This window comes from Budorcas taxicolor, chromosome 24 (assembly GCF_023091745.1).
Source record: "Budorcas taxicolor isolate Tak-1 chromosome 24, Takin1.1, whole genome shotgun sequence".
Taxonomy (NCBI): Eukaryota; Metazoa; Chordata; class Mammalia; order Artiodactyla; family Bovidae; genus Budorcas; species Budorcas taxicolor.
In genome coordinates, this window is record NC_068933.1 from 2,860,432 (window position 1) to 2,882,019 (window position 21,588).

Here is a 21,588-nt window from a genome sequence, read left to right on the forward strand (position 1 = left end):
GTTGAGAGCAGCCCTCATCAACATTGTGGGCAATAAAAAGAGTATGATGCCCTAATTTCACCTAATTCACACGAAAATCACACACATGCTTGTTTACAGAGCTGTGTAGATGGGCTCAGCCCCAAGTCATGGTACCTTTAAAGGGTAGAAAACAGTGCCTCTGTGATGCCTATTCTAAAACTTATACAATATTGCATGTGTGTGCACATGTTTGTGCACCTTTGAGTTTTCTGATACAAGATTGTGCAGCTTGGTGTTGCTTTTCAGTCACCCAGTCATGTCCAACTCTGTAACCTGTGGAGTTCAGCACACCAGGCTTCCCTGTCCCTCACCATCTCCCAAAGTTTGCCCAAGTTCATATCCATTGCATCGGTGATGCCATCCAGCCATCTCATTCTCTGATGCCCTCTTCTCCTTCTGCCCTCAATCTTTCCCAGCATCAGAGTCTTTACCAATGAGTTGGCTCTTTGCATCAGATGACCACAGTATTGGAGCTTCAACTTCAGCTTCAGCATCAGTCCTTCCAGTGAATATTCAGGGCTGATCTCCCTTAAGATAGACTAGTTTGATCTCCTAGCTGTCCAAGGGACTTTCAGGAGTCTTCTCTAGCACCACAGTTTGAGGGCATTAATTCTTTGGCACTCTGCCTTCTTCACCATTCAGCTCTCACAACTGTACATGACCATGGGAAGACCATGGCCTTAACTATACGGACCTTTGTTGGCAGAGTGATGTCTCTGCTTTTCAGCACACTGTCTCGGCTTGTCATAGCTTTCCTGCTCTTCTGATTTCAAGGCTGCAGTCACCGACTGCAGTGATTTTGGAGCCCAAGAAGAGGAAGTCTGTCACTACTTCGACCTTTTCCCCCTCTGTTTGCCATGAAGTAAGAGGCGGATGCCATGATCTTAGCTTTTTATTTTTAATTTTTAATGTTTAGTTTTAAGCTGCCTTTTTCACCCTCATCAGGATACAGGATTATGCAGCTTGTTGTCATTGTCGTTCAGTTGCCCGGTAGGGTCTGACTCTGCAACCCATGGACTTCAGCACCCAGGCTTCCCTGTCCCTCACCATCTCCCGAAGTTTGCCTCATCAAGAGGTTCTTTAGCTCCTCTTTGGTTTCTGCCATTATCCATTAGAATGGTATGCAGCTTACTATAGTTTAAATGAGCCTCATAATACTTAAGATTACATATGAGTGTGTATACGTATACATTTTTTTTTTCCTTTCCACTCTAACAGTGTTGCTAAATCTGAATGCAGTGTGTGTTCCTGAGAGTGACGGGTGGATGGAGTGGAGACCACAGGGTGTGAGACAGGCGCTGAGGACCTCGGAAGTGGCTGGTCACCCAAGGATAGCAGAGGTTGTCTCTGTGAGCCACAGTGGAGCAGAGTCCTGCCCAGGCAGCTGGGGTGCCAGGCGGGCTGTCTGGAGGAGGCAGACAGAGACCAGGAGGGAGTCTGGGTGAACAATGTAAGCCTCAGGGGAGGTGAAATCCACCTGCCTCTTCCATATCTTTTATGAAGACCAGGTAATATCTGCATCTCAGCCACAAATCCTCCACATCCACAAAGCATCAGGAATGCAGCAGGAAGGGGTTCAATACTGGTTGGTGTTGTGAAATGCAAGCATCTTCTGGCATACCAATAAACAAGAAATGCCACCACCATCAGTGATTTCTGGCCTCAAATGTGAATAAGGCTCCCCAAACTGCGATCCAGTGTAAGCTGTCACCCTCCACGGTGCTTGCCAAGGAGCTGGGGGAATGCAGGAAGAAACGTGAACAAGGAAACTGCATTGGCCCCAGACAGCTGAGGTGCTGTCTCACGAAAGGCATGCATTCAGGCAGCCCCGAGGCTTGCATCTTCTCATGCACAGAAAACTAAATTCCTTAATTTGCTCCCCAATCTTTGATGTTCAGACTGCCTGCTCCCTTTGTTGCAGACTTGTATATAGCCTGACTCCCTGCCCACCTCCTTGGAGCCGTTTTCTCAGAGTTACTGAGATGCTATCTCCTGGGCTGGAATACTAAACATTCTCACCCAATAAAATAACACTTTTAGGTTGTGACTAAACTTTTTTAGTTGTCAGTGTATAAATAAAAGAATACGCAAATGAATGAATGAGTAGATAGTTCATTAATTCCTAGTTATTGCACCAATGTGATCACACACATTATGAAGCTGAGGGTGACCTCTACCCTGGACAGAGTGGTCAGATGCTTAATCGCAATATTTGTCACAGTGACTCATTTTCTATGCTGTCCTCACTGACTCAGCTTATTTGTGAATGAGGTTGTGATAATTCAGTCTATAAAATTTAGGAGCACTTCCTTCTCATTAAAGCAAGAAAACATAACCCTGCCTAAAGCATTGTATGTGATGAAGAGTTACATCTGAGGTCCGGGGGGATCATGCTGGGACTCCGCACAGAAATCGCTGCTGTCTGAGGAATGGTTTACGAGCCTTCAGTATGAGTGGGAGACTAGCAGAAAAGTGGGTACAGATGATGCTCCGGCTGTGTGTATAGAAAAGGGTCGCTCTCTCTCTCATGGTAAGTATCAAACACAAGGAAGAGAACCCTTTGTGCACTGTTGGTGGGAATGTTAACTGGTGCAGGCACCATGGAAAACTGTGGAGGTTCCTGAAAACACTGAAAGTGAAACTACCACATGATCGAGCAATCCCACAGCTTCATGCATGTCCAGGGAATGAAAACAGGAGTCCAGAGAGACACATGTGCCCGCACGGTCCCTGCAGCACCACCGCAACAGCCGAGGTGTGGAAACCACCCACATGATCGTCGATGGGTGAGTGGAGAAAGAAGATGTGGGAGACACACATGCACGTACACACACACACACACACACACACACACACACACACACACACACACACTGGGCTATTATTCACCCATGAAAAAGAAGGGAATCCTGTCATTTGCCACAGCATGGATGGACCTTGAGGGCAGCGTGCTAAGTGAGATGTCAGAAGGAGAAAGACAAATGCTATATGACATCACATAGGTGGGATCTGAAAAGGCTGAATTCACAGAATCAGAGGCTGGAATGGTGATTCCCAGGGCCTGGTGGTGTGCGTGGGGGGAATGGGGAGATGCTGGTCAGAGGGCACAGATCTCTAGCTACAGATGAGTAAGTGCTGGGGTCCAGTGCACAGGAAGATGGCTGTAGGTGACTACACTGCACTGTGTATCTGCAGGTTGCTCAGAGAGTAGCCCTTCACTGTTCTCACCACCAAAAATAGTGGTAAGAGATGTGAGGTGAGCAAAAGCTACGGTGGTAACCATTCTGTTCAGTCCATAAATGTATCCAATCACCATACTGTACACCTTAAACTTACACAATGCTATGTGTCAATTATTTCTATTATTATTATTTTTCATTATAAGACAAAAATTTGATGAAAACTGGTATGTAATAATCGAGGTATGGGCTTCCCTGGTGGCTCAGAGGTTAAAGCATCTGCCTGGAATGCAGGAGACCCAGGTTTGATCCCTGGGTTGGGAAGATCCCCTGGAGAAGGAAATGGCAACTCACTCCAGTACTCTTGCCTGGAGAATCCCATGGAGGGAGGAGCCTGGTAGGCTATAGTCCATGGGGTTGCAAAGAGTCGGACACGACTGAGCCACTTCACACCAATCGAGGCATAGTTGGTTTACAATATTAGTTTTGGGCATACAACACAGCAATTCAATATTTTTTAAAATTATACTTGAGTTAACACTATTACAAAACAATGCCGATATTTCCCTGGACAGTATGACTCTGTGGCTTATCTATTTTATGCACACTAGTCTGTGCCTCCTAATCCCACACCCCTGTCTTGCCTCTCCCCGTTTCCCTCTCGCCACTGGTAACCACTAGCTTGTCCTCTCTATCTGTGAGTCTGTTTCTGTTTTTGCTTTTTTAAAATATTCACTAGTCTGCTTTGTCTTTCAGATTGTAGAATCTAGCTAATATGCAATAAGTCAATTATATTTCAATAAAGCTGGATGGGGAGAAAAAGACATGCCCCCAAGAACAGGAGACGTGTCATTCAGGTGTCCTGTTTCTCTCTGTTCCTCTTCCTATCAATCTTGGTGGCATTTGACAAAACTAACCACAGCGAAAAGGGCTTTCTTGATGGCTTAGTTGGTAAAGAACCTGTCTGTAATGTAGGAGACCCAGTTTTGACCCCTGGTTTGCAAAGGTCCCCTGGAGAACGAAATGGCAAACCATTCCATTATTCTTGCTGTCCCCATGGACAAAAAGCCTGGTGGGTTGCAGCCCATGGGGTCTTAAAGAGTTGGACATGACTTAGCCACTAAACCACCACCAACCACAGCTAAAACCCCAACACTCTATGGAATCCAGAATTTAGAATTTCAGTTAAGTCAGCATCTTAGTCTCAGTAATTCAATACACAACCATTCTTTCTCTGTCATGAGCTAGGCCTGGTATCAAAGGTGGACAAAACTCTTCGGCCTCATTTACAGTCTATGTGTGCATGTGGCCAATGACAAATGTGTGGTCAACTTTCCACTGACCCCATGAGCAGAGTCCTGAGAAAGCAGAGAGGGTGGCCACCTGACGGCTCCTACCGTGTACTGTCTGCAGGTAGAAATGTGGCGCAGGAGCCCAGGGTTTATGACCGACTCGTTCCTACAAAACAATCCTACTCTGCTCGGCAACTGGCAGCCCCAAGGGCCTCTCTTGCTATAAACAACAAATGATTTTTTTAAATGAAAATTTACCTATTAAATTATCTTTCAATAAAGTAAATTAGTGGAGAAGGCAATGGCACCCCACTCCAGTACTCTTGCCTGGAAAATCCCATGGACAGAGGAGCCTGGAAGGTTGCAGTCCATGGCATTGCTGAGGGTCAGACACGACTGAGCAACTTCACTTCACTTTTTACTTTCATGCATTGGAGAAGGAAATGGCAACCCACTCCAGTGTTCTTGCCTGGAGAATCCCAGGGACAGGGGAGCCTGGTGGGCTGCCGTCTATGGGGTCGCACAGAGTCGGACACGACTGAAGCAACAGCAGCAGCAGCAAAGTAAATCAGGGTGGGATGTTGCGTAGTTATGGCCGCTATTTACAGGAAATCCATCTTGGGACTCCAAGGAAGCGAGATCACCCTGGAGCCCGTCTTCCCTTGGGTGAGAGGGCCGAGAAGTCTGACTGCTGGAGGCTCAGCCACTGTTTATTTAACCCCCAGAGTAAAGGTCACTCCTGGGAACTGAACTCCATCTTCTTGCATTTTATGCATGATTAAATGGTAATTAAGCTTTAATGAAAAGTGTTAGGCTGATTACAAGTAACATAATTGCACTCGTCAGTTCTTGTCCTATGTGTTACATGCTGTGTGGAGCTGGCAGGACACTGGACCTTGAGTGGGCTTTGAATATCTTGTGAGCACTGGTAGTTCTCCTTTCTAGGGGAGGGGGTGCTGTTCTACAGCACAGGGCAGGTAAAGTGCATGGAAGGAAGGCGTGGTGTGCAGCCGCTCCGTCAGCAGCCCGCTGAGCCTGCACGTGGACATTCAGCACCGTGGTTAAGGGTCACCACCAATAACCAGTCGCTCGCTGCCCAAGGTTGCCTTAACGCTGGGAAGAGTGGTCATTTTTATTAAATAGAATAAGGAAACTTAACAAATGAGAGATTAAACTATGTTCATTTAAATTAAAATGGGTATTAATCTTTATAAAATGAAAATGGACTGCTTGGTTTCTACCTGGTATCAAAATAATTAGGTAAAGATAAATGTATAAAGAATCATAAAACGTAAAAGGTCAACAAAGATGCATACATGTTCTTATATCTGTCTAATGTGTTTTTTAGCAGTGAAAACAGTCTATCCTGAGCACTTCTACTGATAATAGATATTATATAAGGACTATTTATCTTAACTACTAACATTGGGATAGAAGATAACTCAGGGGTGGGAGAATCTTTATCACTAAAATTAGCATTCAAATATTTATTATTAAAGGCTTTTCTATTAACATCTTTGAATGAAGCTGATGTCAGTAATAAAACACAACCTTTTCAGAAGATCAGTAGATGATATGGTCCTTGTCACACAATCAAAATCATCCTAGTATTTTAAAGATTTGCATCACTAGAAAGTTTTCAAGTATATTCAGTTTGAAAACACTTTGTAACCAATGACTATATATCATGTTCTGGACATTCTGCCCTCCAGGAACTTAGTCTCATCATTCAGCCCAGGCAATAGTCTCAGTCATGTCTGATTTTTTGTGCCCATGGACTGTAGCTCACTAGGCTCCTCTATCCAAGGAATTCTCCAGGCATGAATACTTGAGTTAGTCATTCCCTTCTCCAGAGAATCTTCCCAATCCAGGGATTGAAACTGGGTCTCTTGCATCGTAGGCAGATTCTTTACCATCTGAGCCACCAGGGAAGCCCAACCTTAGTCTTTTAGATTGCAAATAAGATGCTCACACACGATGGGGCACACACTGTATCAGAAACATGAGCATTGAATTTGGGGACTGTGAGCGACAATGTGATTAATTCTGATTAAGAGGCCTTAAAATATATTCTGTCCATTTGTGGATTCATTGAACAAGCAAAGAGGAAAAGCAAGCATAGAGGAAAATATTAGGTTAAGATGATGCATACATGTTAGTAGATCTGTCTAATAACAGATATGTCCATTTACACTGATGTAAAATGGACATATACCAAACATGTGCCTACCAAGCAGGGCTGGCCTCCTGCTGGCGTGGATGTCACAGGAGGTTGACAGGGTTGGGGGGCAGTGATTGTGGATGAAAACTGAAAATGCACAGAAGGTTTTTGCAGAAGTTTGCATACAAGCTTTGATAGCTGTTATTTCTGGCAAGAGGGAGAACCAGAACTCTCTCTGGCTGAGATGGGAAGACAGTGGAGAGTTCTGGCCAGAAGCAAGTTGCCTCATTAAGACCCACCCTGGGACCTCCCTGGTGGTCCAATGATTAAGAATCCACATTGTAATGCAGGGGACACAGGTTTGATCCCTGGTCTGGGGACTAAGATCCCACAAGCTATGGAGTAACTAAGCCTGCATGCCATAACTACTGAGCCTGCACACCACAACTAGAGCGTCCATGTGCCACAACGAACGATTCCTCACGATGCAACGAAGACACCATGTCTCACAACTAAGACCCAATGCAGCCAAATAAATAAAGAAGCCACTATATTTTTTAAAGACCCATCCTGGCTCCTTTGATCAGGAAACACTTATCCAGGAGTGGAGGGAAGTCCATCAGCAAGCTGTGCAGGCGCAGTCCAGGCCAGAAGGACTCAGACCAAGGGGACACGTGCACAGGTGGAGAGAACTGGCTGGACCTGGGACTCTGAATATGGGCCTCACTAAAAGTGAGGCTGGAGTAGATGGGGGGCATAAGATGAAGGGGTTTGTGAAAAAATGACTTCAAAGGCTCTCTCATGAGAAACTCTCAGAATGGAGCTAGCATTCACTGAGATGGGAAAGGCTTAGAGAAAACCAGGTTTAGGAGTGGAGAGAACTGGAATGTGGTCACGTTTCATGTGCCAAGTCTCCTGTTTCTGTCTTCACGTGAAACCAGAGAGAGACCCAGGACTGGCAGTTGAGGACCCCAGGGAGGGCTCAGGAGGCTGGCCGGTGAGGCCCAAGGAGATGCTACTGATGGAGGAGAGAGATGCAAGGATGTTCCTCACGGCATCCAGCCTTCACAGCTTGGGGAAGGAAAGATGAGAGCCAGGGAAAAGACTCTAATGGGGTGGCCACTGGAGGAAGGAGGACCAGGACACGGTGGGGATATGGAAGGCAGCTGAAGAAGGTGTCTTAATAACAGACAAGCAGTCAAAAGTAAAAAGCCCCAGTCAGGTATGGGATTCTGTGATGGAGAACAACGCTGATGTTAAAGTCTCCTGCTTTAAGTTTATTGAGGAAAGTCTGATAATTCAAATGTCTGAGAAAACTACTCAAATAAGCTTCTCCCTTCAATGATTAAGTTACACCTACAAAGCAGAGTTCACATAGTATTGGCATACTATCAAGTTAAAATGGTTTACCAAGAAAACTAATTTTATACTATTGAATAAATGTCATTTTTGTTTGAATAAATGTCATTTTTGTTTTGTAACAAAGGTCATACTTGAAGTATCAATTATTTGAGGAGAATATTTAAGTTCCATTATTTTTTTAATTTTATTTTGAAATCATGAAAGTGAAACTGTTAGTTGCTCAATCATGTCCAACTATTTGTCCATGGAATTCTCCAGGCAAGAATAGTGGAGTGGATTGCCATGCCCTCCTCCAGGGGATCTTCCCAACCCAGGGATCAAAGCTGGTTTTCCCACATTGCAGCCAGATTCTTTACCACCTGAGATACCAGGGAAGCCCCTTTGAAATCACAGATTAGTGCCAATGCTTCACAGTCTAACATTAGCTTGTCTTAGGAATGGCAGCATTATCTAACTTACACATAAAGTACCTCTTCTTTTTATGTTTCAGGATTATTAAGAAAAATAAATGGGCTTTTTCCAGCTTCTACCTACAGAAGAGCAGCTAGGCTTCTGGGGCTTGAGGGATAGGCTCTTTTACATTTTTCAAGGGGATTCAAGTCTTTGTTTTAGAAAGGCTCCAGCCTGACTTAGTTTTATTGCTGGATTCCCCAAAGGGGAAAAGATGGCTCAGAAACTGCACGAGTGGAAAGAGACACTTTCGGTCATGGGTGCAGGGAGGTTGACCAGATATCTCAGCTTGATGCTGAAGGGGGTTCCCGGGACATGGGGATGTCAATTTCATGGGCTTGACACTGTTCTTTTGGGAACTCTATCACTGAAAATCCAAAATGAAAGATATGACACACTTCCAGGGGGTTATTTGAGAGGGTTTCCTTACAAATGTTGGATTTGGAAAAGCCCAAGTAGAAGTGTAGTTGCTGGGTGTATAGAAACCTGGAAAGATACTGTATGGATACAGCTTCTTGAGAAGAACAGCGAGTGCTGACTGAGGGAATCTGAAAGGGAGATATAGCACAGCCTGACACCACTCTCCTCCCTGCACCTCTCATCTCCTGCCGGAGCTCTTCACTGGGGGAACCGGCTAGAAGGCACCAAGCTGGTCCATGCATGTCCACCACTAGGATTGAGAAGAAGCTTGAGATATGGCAGAGAGTAGACTTAAGCAGACAAAGGGAAAATGTGCCGGGCTGTGTGCTGTGCTAAGTTGCTTTAGTCGCATCTGACTGTAGCCCACCAGGTTCCTCTGTCCATGGGATTCTCCAGGCAAGAATACTGGAGCGGGTTGCCATTTCCAGCTCCAGGGGATCTTCCCGACCCAGGGACTGAACCAGTGACTCCTGCGGCTCCTGAATTGTAGGTGGATTCTTTACTACTGAGCCACAGGGGATGCCCCAGAGGTCAAGATTCAAACCCAAATTTTCAGCGTCACAATTTAAGCCAAGTTTTTCTAAATAATGCCAAGCAATTATTTTATACCTTGCAATTTTTCCTTCCCATAGAGTTTTAAAGACCTTGTAGAAACTCATTCATAAAAATACCTGAGTCAACATTATATTTTCACTCTTAAAATGGTATTTCCCAAAGTGGTATTTCTCCAAATGTTCCTGGAGAAGGGCACAGCAACTCACTCCAGTATTCTTGCCTGGAGAATCCCATGAACAGAGAAGCTTGGCGGGCTACCATCCATAGGGTCACAAAGAGTCAGACATGACTGAAGTGACTGAGCACGCATGCATTCACACATACCAAATGCTATGCTAAACCATAAATGCCAATATTTAACCATTTTTTTAATCTGCAAAAATGACAATTTCATATTGTTCAAACTAGAAGACTTTGGAAAACCAAAGTCAATTAAGCAAGTTTCATTTCGGTAGGAACTTTAATGGATGTGTTCATGTTTATCACTTCCTAAGCATCATATTAATTAAATATATTATTTGCGTAATTACAAACATAGGATATAAATGTCTATGCTCTCAAATAACTATAATAAAAGACACTCCTTTGTCTTTAACCCAAACTAGGAAGATGTCTTTTAAAAGAGAATATAATGAGGAATATAAAAAAATAAATGATTTCTTTGTTCTGTCACATGAATTTTTAAACAGGAAGATTTTAAAAGGTCAGAAATAAAAGAACATTCTCTTACCAGATAATCCTGCAATCACACTCCTTGGTATTTATGCAAAGGACTTAAAAACTTAAGTTCATACAGAAACCTACATGCAAATGTTTATAGCAGCTATATTCATAATCGCCAAAAATTGGAAGCAATCGACAGGTCCTTCATCAGGTGAATGGATAAACAGTGGTACATCCAGACAATGGGATATTATTCAGCACTGAAAAGAAATGAGCCATCAAGCTAAGGGAAGGCCTTCAGTTCAGTTCAGTTCAGTCGCTCAGTTGTGTCTGACTCTTTGTGACCCCACGAATCGCAGCATGCCAGGCCTCCCTGTCCATCACCAACTCCCAGAATTTACTCAAACTCATGTCCATCAAGTCAGTGATGCCATCCAGCCATCTCATACTCTGTTGCCCCCTTTTTCTCCTGCCCCCAATCCCTCCCAGCATCAGAGTCTTTTCCAATGAGTCAACTCTTCGCATGAGGTGGTCAAAGTATTGGAGTTTCAGCCTCAGCATCAGTCCTTGCAATGAACACCCAGGACTGATCTCCTTGCAGTCCAAGGGACTCTCAAGAGTCTTCTCCAACACCACAGTTCAAAAGCATCAATTCTTCGGTGCTCAGCTTTCTTCACAGTCCAACTCTCACATCCATACATGACCACTGGAAGAACCATAGCCTTGACTAGACAGACCTTTGTTGGCAAAATAATGTCTGTGCTTTTGAATATGCTATCTAGGTTGGTCATAACTTTCCTTCCAAGGAGTAAGCGTCTTTTAATTTCATGGCTGCAGTCACCATCTGCAGTGATTTTGGAGCCCCCCAAAATAAAGTCTGACACTGTTTCCACTGTTCCCCCATCTATTTGCCATGAAGTGATGGGACCAGATACCATGATCTTCATTTTCTGAATGTTGAGCTTTAAGCCAACTTTTTCACACTCCTCTTTCACTTTCCTCAAGAGGCTCTTTAGTTCTTCTTCACTTTCTGCCATAAGGGTGGTAGAGGGACTTTAAATGCACATTATTAACTGAAAGAAGACAATGTTAAAAAGTTGTACACTATATGATTCCAACTACCTGATATAGAAAAGGCAAAATTATGGAGAAAGAAAAACTATCACTGTTTGCCAGGGGTTATTTCGGATGGGGAAGGAATTAATGGGAAAAGCACAGAGGATTTTTAGGGCTGTGAAACTGCTTTATATGAGACAGTAATGATGGACACAAGTTATTACACACTTGTCCAGACTCACAGAATGTGCAACACTAGAGTGAACCCCATGTAAACCATGGCCTTAGAGTGATGATGTGTTAGTACAGGTTTATCAGCTGTAACACACATGCCATCTGGTGGGGATGTAGATAACAGAGGAGGCTGTGCATAGGCCGAGGCAGAGTCTATGTGGGAAATCGCTGTACCTTGCTCTCAAATGTGCTGTGAACTTAAAAGTGCGCTTAAAAAAAAGTCTATTATATTAACGGCTGAGTAATACTCCATTCTGTATATGTACCACAGCTTTCTTATCCATTCATCTGCTGATGGACATCTAGGTTGTTTTCATGTCCTGGCTATTATAAACAGTGCTGCGATGAACATTGGGGTACATGTGTCTCTTTCTCAGCCATTAAAAAGAATACATTTGAATCAGTTCTGATGAGATGGATGAAACTGGAGCCGATTATACAGAGTGAAGTAAGCCACAAAGAAAAACACCAATACAGTATACTAACACATATATATGGAATTTAGAAAGATGGCAATGATGACCCTGTATGCAAGACAGCAAAAAAGACACAGATGTGTATAGCGGACTTTTGGACTCAGAGGGAGAGGGAGAGGGTGGGATGATTTGGGAGAATGGCATTGAAACATGTATACTATCATGTAAGAATCGAATCACTAGTCTATGTCCGATGCAGGATACAGCATGCTTGGGGCTGGTGCACCGGGATGACCCAGAGGGATGTTGTGGGGAGGGAGGCGCGAGGGGGGGGTTCATGTTTGGGATCGCATGTACACCCGTGGTGGATTCATGTCAATGTATGGCAAAACCAATACAGTATTGTAAAGTAAAATAAAGTAAAAATAAGAATTAAAAGAAAAAAAAATAAAAAGTCTATTATAAAAAGAAAAAGGCAGAAATGCAGCCAGGAGAGTACATAATGGGTAGGAGAGGAAACTATAACCTCATAACTGTACTGAAGGTTTGTTGTCAAATAAGGACAGTGCAGCACACCTGCCGTGTACTCTCACCACTGTTTCTGAAGACAGCAGGCATCTTTATCTCACAGAAAAAGAGCAAAAATGATATAATCTTGGAACAAAAACATTTTTTTTCCCCAAGCCAGGATAACCAGAGAAAACTTACCTTGATATTTTGGCCATAAACCAGTGAAATTTTTACCATGTAGAGATTCTATTCCATGAACACGTGTTCACAAATTACTGCCTCGAAGCACAGTGAACCCGAGGTAAGAAATTGTGCAGACTTTGACCTCAATTTCATTACCAACCCCTTAAAACGTCAAATTGACCTCAGTCCATTTTCTAATGTAAGTCTTAAATGTGGCTCACAAGTGACCTGCCAAGAAATGAATCGTGCCAGAATGTGTTTATGTGAAAATTCCGGTCGGTTTATGATGACAGCTGACCTGGGAGCTACCACGTTATACGACACTTCTACATGGTGTGGTTTGAAGGGTATTCACAGACTCATCTGCCACAAAATATCCCCACCCCTTCCGTCTGGAAACGGTTCCTTAAAAATGTGCTGGACAGTGAAGGCGGGGACCGTCTTCAGAAGGTAAGCATATAAAACTGCAAACGTGAAGCCACTAAATCCTCAGAGATGACTGTCCTACAGAAGCTGCTTGACACCTCAGCCCTAAGCAGGGAGAATGGCAGGGGAGCTGACAGCAGACAGTTGAAGCAGACTGCCAACATTCATACTTTGTGGCAGCACCCAGGGGATTGAAAGAGCCTGGGCTAGATGTCAGGTGTGGGAAGGGGGCACCCAAGATAAACCTGACCTTCTGGTACAGACTCACAACCTGTCTGGGGCCCAAGTTCATATACGTACTGATTAACTCAAATCTTTAAAGTATTTTCTTTCCACATAACTAAAAAGAGCATGGACTTCCCTTGCAGCTCAGTCGGTAAAGAATCTGCTTGCAATATAGGAGACCTGGGTTCGATTCCTGGGTTGGGAAGATCCCCTGGAGGAGGGCATGACAACCCACTCAAATATTCTTGCCTGGAGAATCCCATGGACAGAGGAGCCTGATGGGCTACAGTCTATGGGTTCGCAAGAGTCGGACACAACACAGCCACTAAACCACCACCACCAAAGACAGCATCTGTCTATCACCATCTGAGAGTGGAGAGAATTTCCTAAGACAAGCCATTCTCTTGATAGGGGTTTTCAAATTTTCATATTTTGCTCAACAAAAGGTCCATCCTGTCGGGAGCAGGGGGAGCCTTTAGACACGAATGGGCCCTGTCTCCCTGGCAACCCCAGAGGAGAGGACCGCGGAGAGAGGAGGGGCCGTTCACCTACTTGAGAACTGCACGGAGAAGCCGGACTTGCTGATGAAGAAGTCGCTGTCGAACTGCAGGGTGAGGGAGTTGAAGGTGCTGTGGATGTCCTCGGGCAGCGCCGAGCCGCTCCACTCCTTCAGCAGGATGGCGCTGTCCGCCGGGCCATCCCACACCCGCAGGATGTCGTGGGCCAGCTCCGTGTCAAACACGATGAAGTGCAGGCTGCAAGGAGAACACGGCTGAAAGGGGGCCGGCCGCGAGGGTGCCCGGCGCAGGACTCAGGGGCGCCCCAGCCCATTCCGGTCCCTGTCTGCCGGTCCTGGGTGAGCCTGGAGCCTCACCCGGGGCTCATGCGGCCCACCAGCAAACAGTTGAGCCCGAGGCTTCTGTCTGAGATGGACACAGTGAGGACTTGCAGCTGTTAGCTGCACTGGGTGCTCAGGGATGAAACTAGGTCTTTGGAGACCGTCAGCTCTTTTCACGACTCAAAGGTCTTTCGGGCACGCTGACCAAAGATGGGTTTGACACAACTTTGTTCTAAGCTAATGGCAGATTGTGATGCCTGTGGTACCAGTGTCGTTCCAGAAACGCCCCACGAGGTGGCAGCATGCACGCTAGGAGAGCCGCTGGCAGAGATGATGGTCACACCAGGAGGTCACTGTCTACCTGTACCTGAGCAATCTCAGTTTCCGGTGTGTCTGCTTTTATACAGTCTATTTTCAGGAAAAATACATGATTTGAGATACCAACACAAAAGTGGAATTGTGTAGTATAAACTCCTTTTTTCCTAATATTTTATCATACTTCTATCAGATTTACAGATATTTTTTCAAAGTAACTTAAAAAATCTCTATGTCAGAGGAAGCCACAGAGCTGTAGTTCTATCTATGGAAATTCAAATGGATAAAAGAGTTTAATATCAACAAAAATCCATATTTCCTGAATGCTTTTATCCTCTTTCACTTACTGTTAATTGCATGAAATTGTAAGAAAGATAAAAATCACAATAACTATTATACAAAAAATTGTGCACAAATACTACTTACTTACTTTGTGCATATTATATACTCAGGGAAAATATCTAACCCTGAATAAAGTATAAAGCATGTAGTATATTTTTTAATGTTCAATTTAAAATATCTTTAATATAGAGGAAAGCACAGAATATAGTAGACACTTGGATGCCCACCATCATTTTAACATTTTGCCCTATTTGCTTCAGAGGTTTTTTTTTTTTTAATCTATGCCAATAACACAGTCCTACTCCCCCTCCTCTCCACTTACTCATTGTTTTCCCTCTCATTCCCACCTCCTGAAATCACAATGGTTTCTTCTCATTTATATTTTCCTATGCATATGTGTATACATATCTCCAAAAATATATAGTACTATTTTGTCTGGTTGACAATAATTACATAATAGATGTAATTTTGGCATGTATGTGCTTGTCTCATATTCAAGTTGCTTTTTTTTTTTTAGCTTTTTTGTGTAGCTTTGTTTGTTTCTGTATGTGATCACTCTGCATAGCTCACGGGATCTTAGTTCCCTGACCAGGGATCAAACCCGGGCTCTCAGCAATGAAAGTGCAGAGTCTTTGCCACTGGACTGCCAGGGAATTCCCTCAAGTTGCTTTTTCACATTGAGTATTAGGTGAGATTCCTCTAAACTAGAGATGTTGACTTTGGTAACTCACTTCAGAAGCAGAATAAATGCTTCACTTGTCTACTGAAAGATCGTCAGTCTCTATATTTTATGACGATAAATGGTGCTCATCCTTGGATCTCTCTAGGCTCAGAAAGAGAAATGGCAAAGTTGTGCTCCCTGTGACTGTAGCTACGTACAGTCTCACGATAAATTACAAAGGGCTCTGTGTTGCCACATCTTTACCAATACCTGATGACATCAGCCTATAATAGTTGCATGAAGAGAAAATCTGATGGTTGTGGGAAGGTCTCTTGTTTAAATGACATCTCCCTGAATATTTGTGAGGTTGAACATACTATTGTGAGTCTAAGCCAAACCCCCTTCAGTATATAATGCAGTTCAACAATTCAAGGAACACTTCTTGAGCACGGACTATTATCAGGCATATATCAGGATATATCAGTGAACTAAAGGAAAAACCCTGCCTTCATGGAGCTTGCACAGTTGGTAATGGCAAGAGATGAGCAAAGAAACCCATAAACTGTAAAAAATAAGAAAGTTGCATGTTCGTAGGTGGTAAATGTCACTGAGAAAAGAAAAAACAAAAGCAGAGCAGGATAAGTAGCATCACCCTTGACAGGACTGAAGGGTGGGGAGGAGATTTAGGAATTAAATGACATGGCTGGATAACCCATGTATTTAAGAATTAAATGAGATGGCTGATAACCCATGTTGGTGAGGAGAGCCTTGAGTAGAGACTTGAAGGAGATGAGAGGTTTGTTCTATTTGATGAGACTCTTCCTGAACTAGGGATGAAACCCAGCCTCCTGCATGGCAGATAGATTCTTTACTATCTGAGCCACCAGGGAAGCCCCACATTTGAGGAGAGGGCAGAGTGAACCCAGCAAAAGCCCCACACAGAGGGCACACCCTCAGCGTTTGAGACCATGTGGGCAGGAAGTGTAACGAGCAGAGAGAGGGCCTATGGAAGAGGTGCTAAGGCCAGAGAAACATGTGGGCAGTGAACGGCGGTACGAAAGGGCGAGGCCCAGGGCTTGGAAGCTTATTCTGAGGGTTCTGGCTCTCACCCTGGGTGATCCACCAGGGCAGTGTTTGTGGTGAAGCAGTCACCCCACCTGTGATTTAGGAAAAAAGATCTACTCTGTGCTTGTGTTGACAACCAGCTCTCCAGGGAAAGGCAGACTGGGAGTCAGAGGTGTGCTGCTTAGAGGAGTGGGCCAGGAGCACTGAGCGGCTGGCAGATTCTGGGCACGGTGTGATGGTGGGAACCATGTCTGCGGAAGGCCTGTGGGGTGCAGAGAGGGTGTGAGGCCACTCAAGGGCTTGTGCGTAAGGAGCCAGAGCCATGGGGAAGTCACGGCTGAGTGGGGGCAGGTGCAGGGGCAGGGGTCGTGGCGTGGGAAGACCAGACGTTCTGGTTTGGGCCTGTGAATTCAGGATGCCCGCTGGACAGTGAGCAGCCGGCTGCTCATGCCAATCTGGAGCTTTGCAGAGAAGTCTGGAAGGAAAGAGTAAACCTGTGTGTTCAGCAAATAAATGGCTTTAACCATGGGACTAGACAAGACCATCATAGGTCTTAGGCAGAGGGAAGAAGAGGCTTGAGACTGACTGACCCCTTCACATCGGGTTGCCCACTGCTGTGATGTCGCTTACTACTGTTTGTATACGGTACTGTATTCTTGTGGAAAGATTTTATTACATACTCTATCATTCTAAGAAAAGTTCCCTGCTGCTCACTATGCTAGGAAGGTTTTTATCTACTTATGCTGTTGATCATGAAAATGCATTCAATTCTATTAAACTACTTTTTCTAAACCTGTTTAGATGATCAGACAGGTCATTTTTCTTACTATATAAATAGGAATAATTTTATAGTTCAGCTCTTAATTTTTATTTCTAGCTCTTGTTCTTTGATATGAAGGTTATTTCAGTCTTATTAAATGGATCAGCTCATTTCTCTAGTTTTTTCTTTTGCCTGGAAGATTTTTCCAATATATTGGCATAATATAATCTATTATTTTCTTCAATGTTGTAAAAATAATCTCTATTGTAGGAGTGTATTTCTATTCCATTTCTAATATTGGTTATTTGGGTTTCCTGAATTTTATCTGAATATGTCTATTATTTTTCTACTCAATGATATTTTTTCAAGGATCAGTTTGTCGGTTTGGTAATTCTCTACATTGTTTCTTCCATTAATTTATTTTACTATGTTTGCTGTTTTTCCACTCTACTTTTTTGAATTTATTTTGATACTATGTTTTAAATTCCCTTATCTGGAAGCTTAACTTACTGATCTTCAAGTGATCTTCTTTTTTCTAATACTTGCATTTAGGGCTGTAAATTTTACATTAATCTGTTAATCATGTGTCTTTTATTTTCAAAATGGAGAATGTATTTTGTTACTTTCTTGCTATACTTCTCTATTTTTATGACATTTTGATCAGGATGTTGAGTACAGAAGAAAGTGATTCTCTATTTTATCGATATTTATTGATTAGCTTTCTTCTAGTTTGTGATCATATCTGTACATGTTTCATATTTACTTGAACAGAATGTGCAAATTCTACTTGAAGGCTGTATAACTCCTTTAAATAAGTTCAGTAATTGCATGGTTCAAATCCTCTGTAACCTTACTAATGTGTTACCTGTTTGATTTATGAGTCATAAAGAATTGTAAGAGGTGTGCTGTGCAATTTCCAGTGTCTCCAAATAATTTATTTACTTTGTTTGTATTAAACTATGTTCCTAGCTGGATACTAGTTTCTCCTAAAGAGTCACATATGCCTGGTGAATATACGTCAAAGAGCATTTTGTGTGTTCACAGTAATTACATAGGCATTCCCTGGTTGCCTAGTGGTTAGGTCACCAGGCTTTCACTGCCATAGCCAGGGTTCAGCCTTTGGCCAGGAAAATAAGATCCCACAAGGTGCAAGGAATAGCCAAAATAACTTGCAAAACAGGAACTCTTATAAAGGAATGATAGGCAGTTTGAATATAGATTCCAGGTTGACAGTTTTATATATATAATTGTCTGGTTCATGAAAAAGGTTGCACTGCAGTTTATGGAGAAACACTGGTTTATCAACAAATGGTCAACTGAACTGCACTGTGGACAGAAAAAAAATTCCTAGAATCTTCTTCATAATACACAAAAATTAATTCCAGATGGAATGAAGACATGTAAATGTGGAAGATAAAATAAGTCTTTTGCAAAAATCCTAAGACAATGTTTTTATAATTTTGGAGAGGCAAGATGTCTTAAACTGGACACAAAAATGTTAAGATAAAAATAGATATAACTCAATTTGAATACAAATAAACACACTAGCCATGAAGGAAAAATGAGCCAAAATGAATTTGATTCACTGACATGGAAAACTTGTCTTTAACAAAAGACATCGTTATGAAACCAGAAAGGCAGACCAGAGTATAAGAGTATAGCTGCTGAATATAGAGTCAACAAAAGATTGCATTCAAGATGTATAAAAACTATATACAAATCATTAAGTAAAAGATAGGTATTCCCATATGAAAAGAGATGGACAAAAGACTTCAACTGAAAATTCATAAAAGAGGTTACTCAAGAGACCAATAAATATAAAAAAGTGATGGCTGTGATCAGTCATCAGGGAAAAGCAAATTAAAACAACTGTACACCCACCAGAATGACTAAAACGAAAGACCCTCAGGGTCAGGCAGTGAGAGCAGAAGGGCCGGGGAGGGACCCACACTGTGACGGGAGTGGGGAGGTGTGACCACGTCAGGAAATCATCTGACAGCACCTACAACAGCTGAGTGCAGAGCACGACCGAGAGAAAGCACACACACAGTCACCACACAATACGTGAGAGCACACGCCACACAGCACCGCTCGCAGTAACCTCAGACCGGACTAAAAGCAGTCCGCGTGCCCATCAACACACAGAATGAGTGAACAAATCACGGTCTACTAATGCAATGGAATAAGTTTCCTGTACCAATGGGAGGGAAGGTGGAGGAAATCAAGATACACTGTAGAACTCGGTTTTCATAAAGTTCAAAGTAAGGCAAAAACGCCTCTGAAGTCAAGATAGCGATTATCCTTAAGAATGAATGGAGCCTGAATGGAGCACAAAGAGCACACCCTGGGCTCTGATCTGATTGCTGGCTCCATGGGGAGCTTTTATAAATAAGCCGCACATTTGTGATTGGGATAGTCCTATGCGCCTACGATCCATGCTAATGAGAAGACATAGACAAACACATGAAGATCCACCCTGGGGCTGTAAGTTTTGCCATTTGGGAAATACCATGCAAATTCACAAATGATATTATGGTTCTTGTTTAGTTACTCAGGCATGTCTGACTCTTTGTGACCCCATGGACTGTAGCCCACTAGGCTTCTCTGTCCATGGAATTCTCTAGGTAAGAATATGGAAGTGGGTTGCCATTTCCTTCTCCAGGGAATGTTCCTGACCCAGGGATTGAACCCCTGTCTCCTGTATTGGCAGGCAGATTCTTTATTACTGAGCCTCCAGGGAAGTCCAACAATGATATAACAACATTTTAATAGAGATAAAGAAATGATCATTTTTCATTAAAAAATGAAAGTCAATATGCAGACATTATACTACTAGGTAGGGAAAGTTTAAAAACTGATTTTAAAAAGTACCATCCTAAAGAAACTACTATTTATTTCAGACACAGTCATTCAAGAAAAAAAAATACACTTTGCTGAACATTTAATTTTCAAGCACATGGATTTTAAAAAAACTATATTTGATATTAATTTCTCATTTAAATGCTTTATTCACTGAAATCACCCTCGTTGTTTTATTCAGCCCAGCTTTATTGAGGCTTTCATGGCTAAGTCAAAGATCTCTCCTAGTAAATGTCATACTGCATTTGAAAATATGTGGGTGATTTTCACATATCTTTTGATATTGATTTCTAACAATTCCACAGAGATAAAGAGAACAGACTCTGTGTGATTTCAATCAATGCCTTTAGACCAGGAAATTTTTGCATCTTGTTTTATGCCCCTGTATATGTTACAGTGTCTCCTGGTTTATAGTGTATGGGAACTTGAATAGAATTTGTATCCTGCTATTGTGTGAAAATTGTGTAAATCTTAGTTATGTTGAATTTGTTCATTGTGCTTTTCTGGTCTACTGTATCTTCCTACTTTTCTGTCTATTCATTCCATTAATTTTTGAGACTTTGGTAATGAAATTCCAATTAAAGGTCTTTATTTATTTACTTAAAAATAATTGTAATATATAGTGGAACTGTATGCAAGTTTCCAAGTCTCCTGTAAATGTCTTATCATAGTTTCACAATTTAAAAAATAAAAAAGAAAGAGAAAATACACTTTGCAATGTACAGTGTCACAAGCTTTAATATATGTGGACAGAGCATCGGATGAACAAGGTGTCAGGTATGTTTATTCTGTTCAAGATGTCTGGGAAGGGTCTTGTCAGGCAGAGAGAAATAGCAATGATAATTCAATAAGAGGATGAGACAGAAAGTGACTAAACAAATACATTCATGAACATGCTAATAGTGTGAAAATGCAAAAGTTACAATATAACAAGTAAAATGATGTAAAGATTTTTTTTTTTTTTCTACCAGATTGGCTGAGATAATGACACTTCATTCTGTTTCAGTGAGAATGTGGAGACTCCACCTTTTCATATGCTATTGGAGGCCATATCTTCTCTTTTTAAAAGCAATTTGGTAATGGCCATAAGGATTTAAATATGCATAAACAGCAAGTCTAGCTTTAGAAATTCATCATAGGAAGTACCCTCGAGGTGATATATTGGGAAGATGTTAGCGTGGCCGATATCAGTGAAAAGCTGAAAACAATCTGAATATCCCAATAGGGTACAGTTTAAATAAATTATGGTGCATTCAGGCAATGGAATCTTCTTCCACAACTAAATAGAATGAGGTAGAATTACAAGTAAGGATATAAAACTTTGACCATGTTTATTGACTGAAGAAAATCTTCAGAATAATATTAAGGTCTGATACTATTTTTCAAAAATAATTAAACAAGTAGACATTAATTGTTTAAACAATTAAACATATATACATATATATATATATATATATATGTTTCCTTTAAGAAATTACACAATTATACATCAAATTTTAAACTGATGTTATCTTTTGCATCTAGGATTATAGTAAACTACTTTCCAGGCTTTTTATCTTCCTGCCAAAGTTTTCTAGTATTTCAAAAATTGAGAA

At 42.3% G+C, this 21,588-nt stretch overlaps 1 protein-coding gene and 1 non-coding gene across 2 annotated transcripts in view; one reads left to right on the forward strand and one right to left on the reverse strand.

The window, feature by feature from the left end:
- The window catches only part of CSMD1 (CUB and Sushi multiple domains 1), a 1,658,099-nt gene that overhangs the window by 278,917 nt on the left and 1,357,594 nt on the right, over nt 1–21,588 (reverse strand). The window contains exon 26 of the mRNA XM_052661250.1: nt 13,706–13,908. Coding sequence (XP_052517210.1) covers nt 13,706–13,908 — 203 coding nt within the window. The remainder of the gene's footprint in view (nt 1–13,705; nt 13,909–21,588) is intronic.
- On the forward strand, nt 3,453–3,524 carry TRNAS-GGA (transfer RNA serine (anticodon GGA)). The gene has a single exon. It is a non-coding gene; the product is annotated as a tRNA-Ser (tRNA).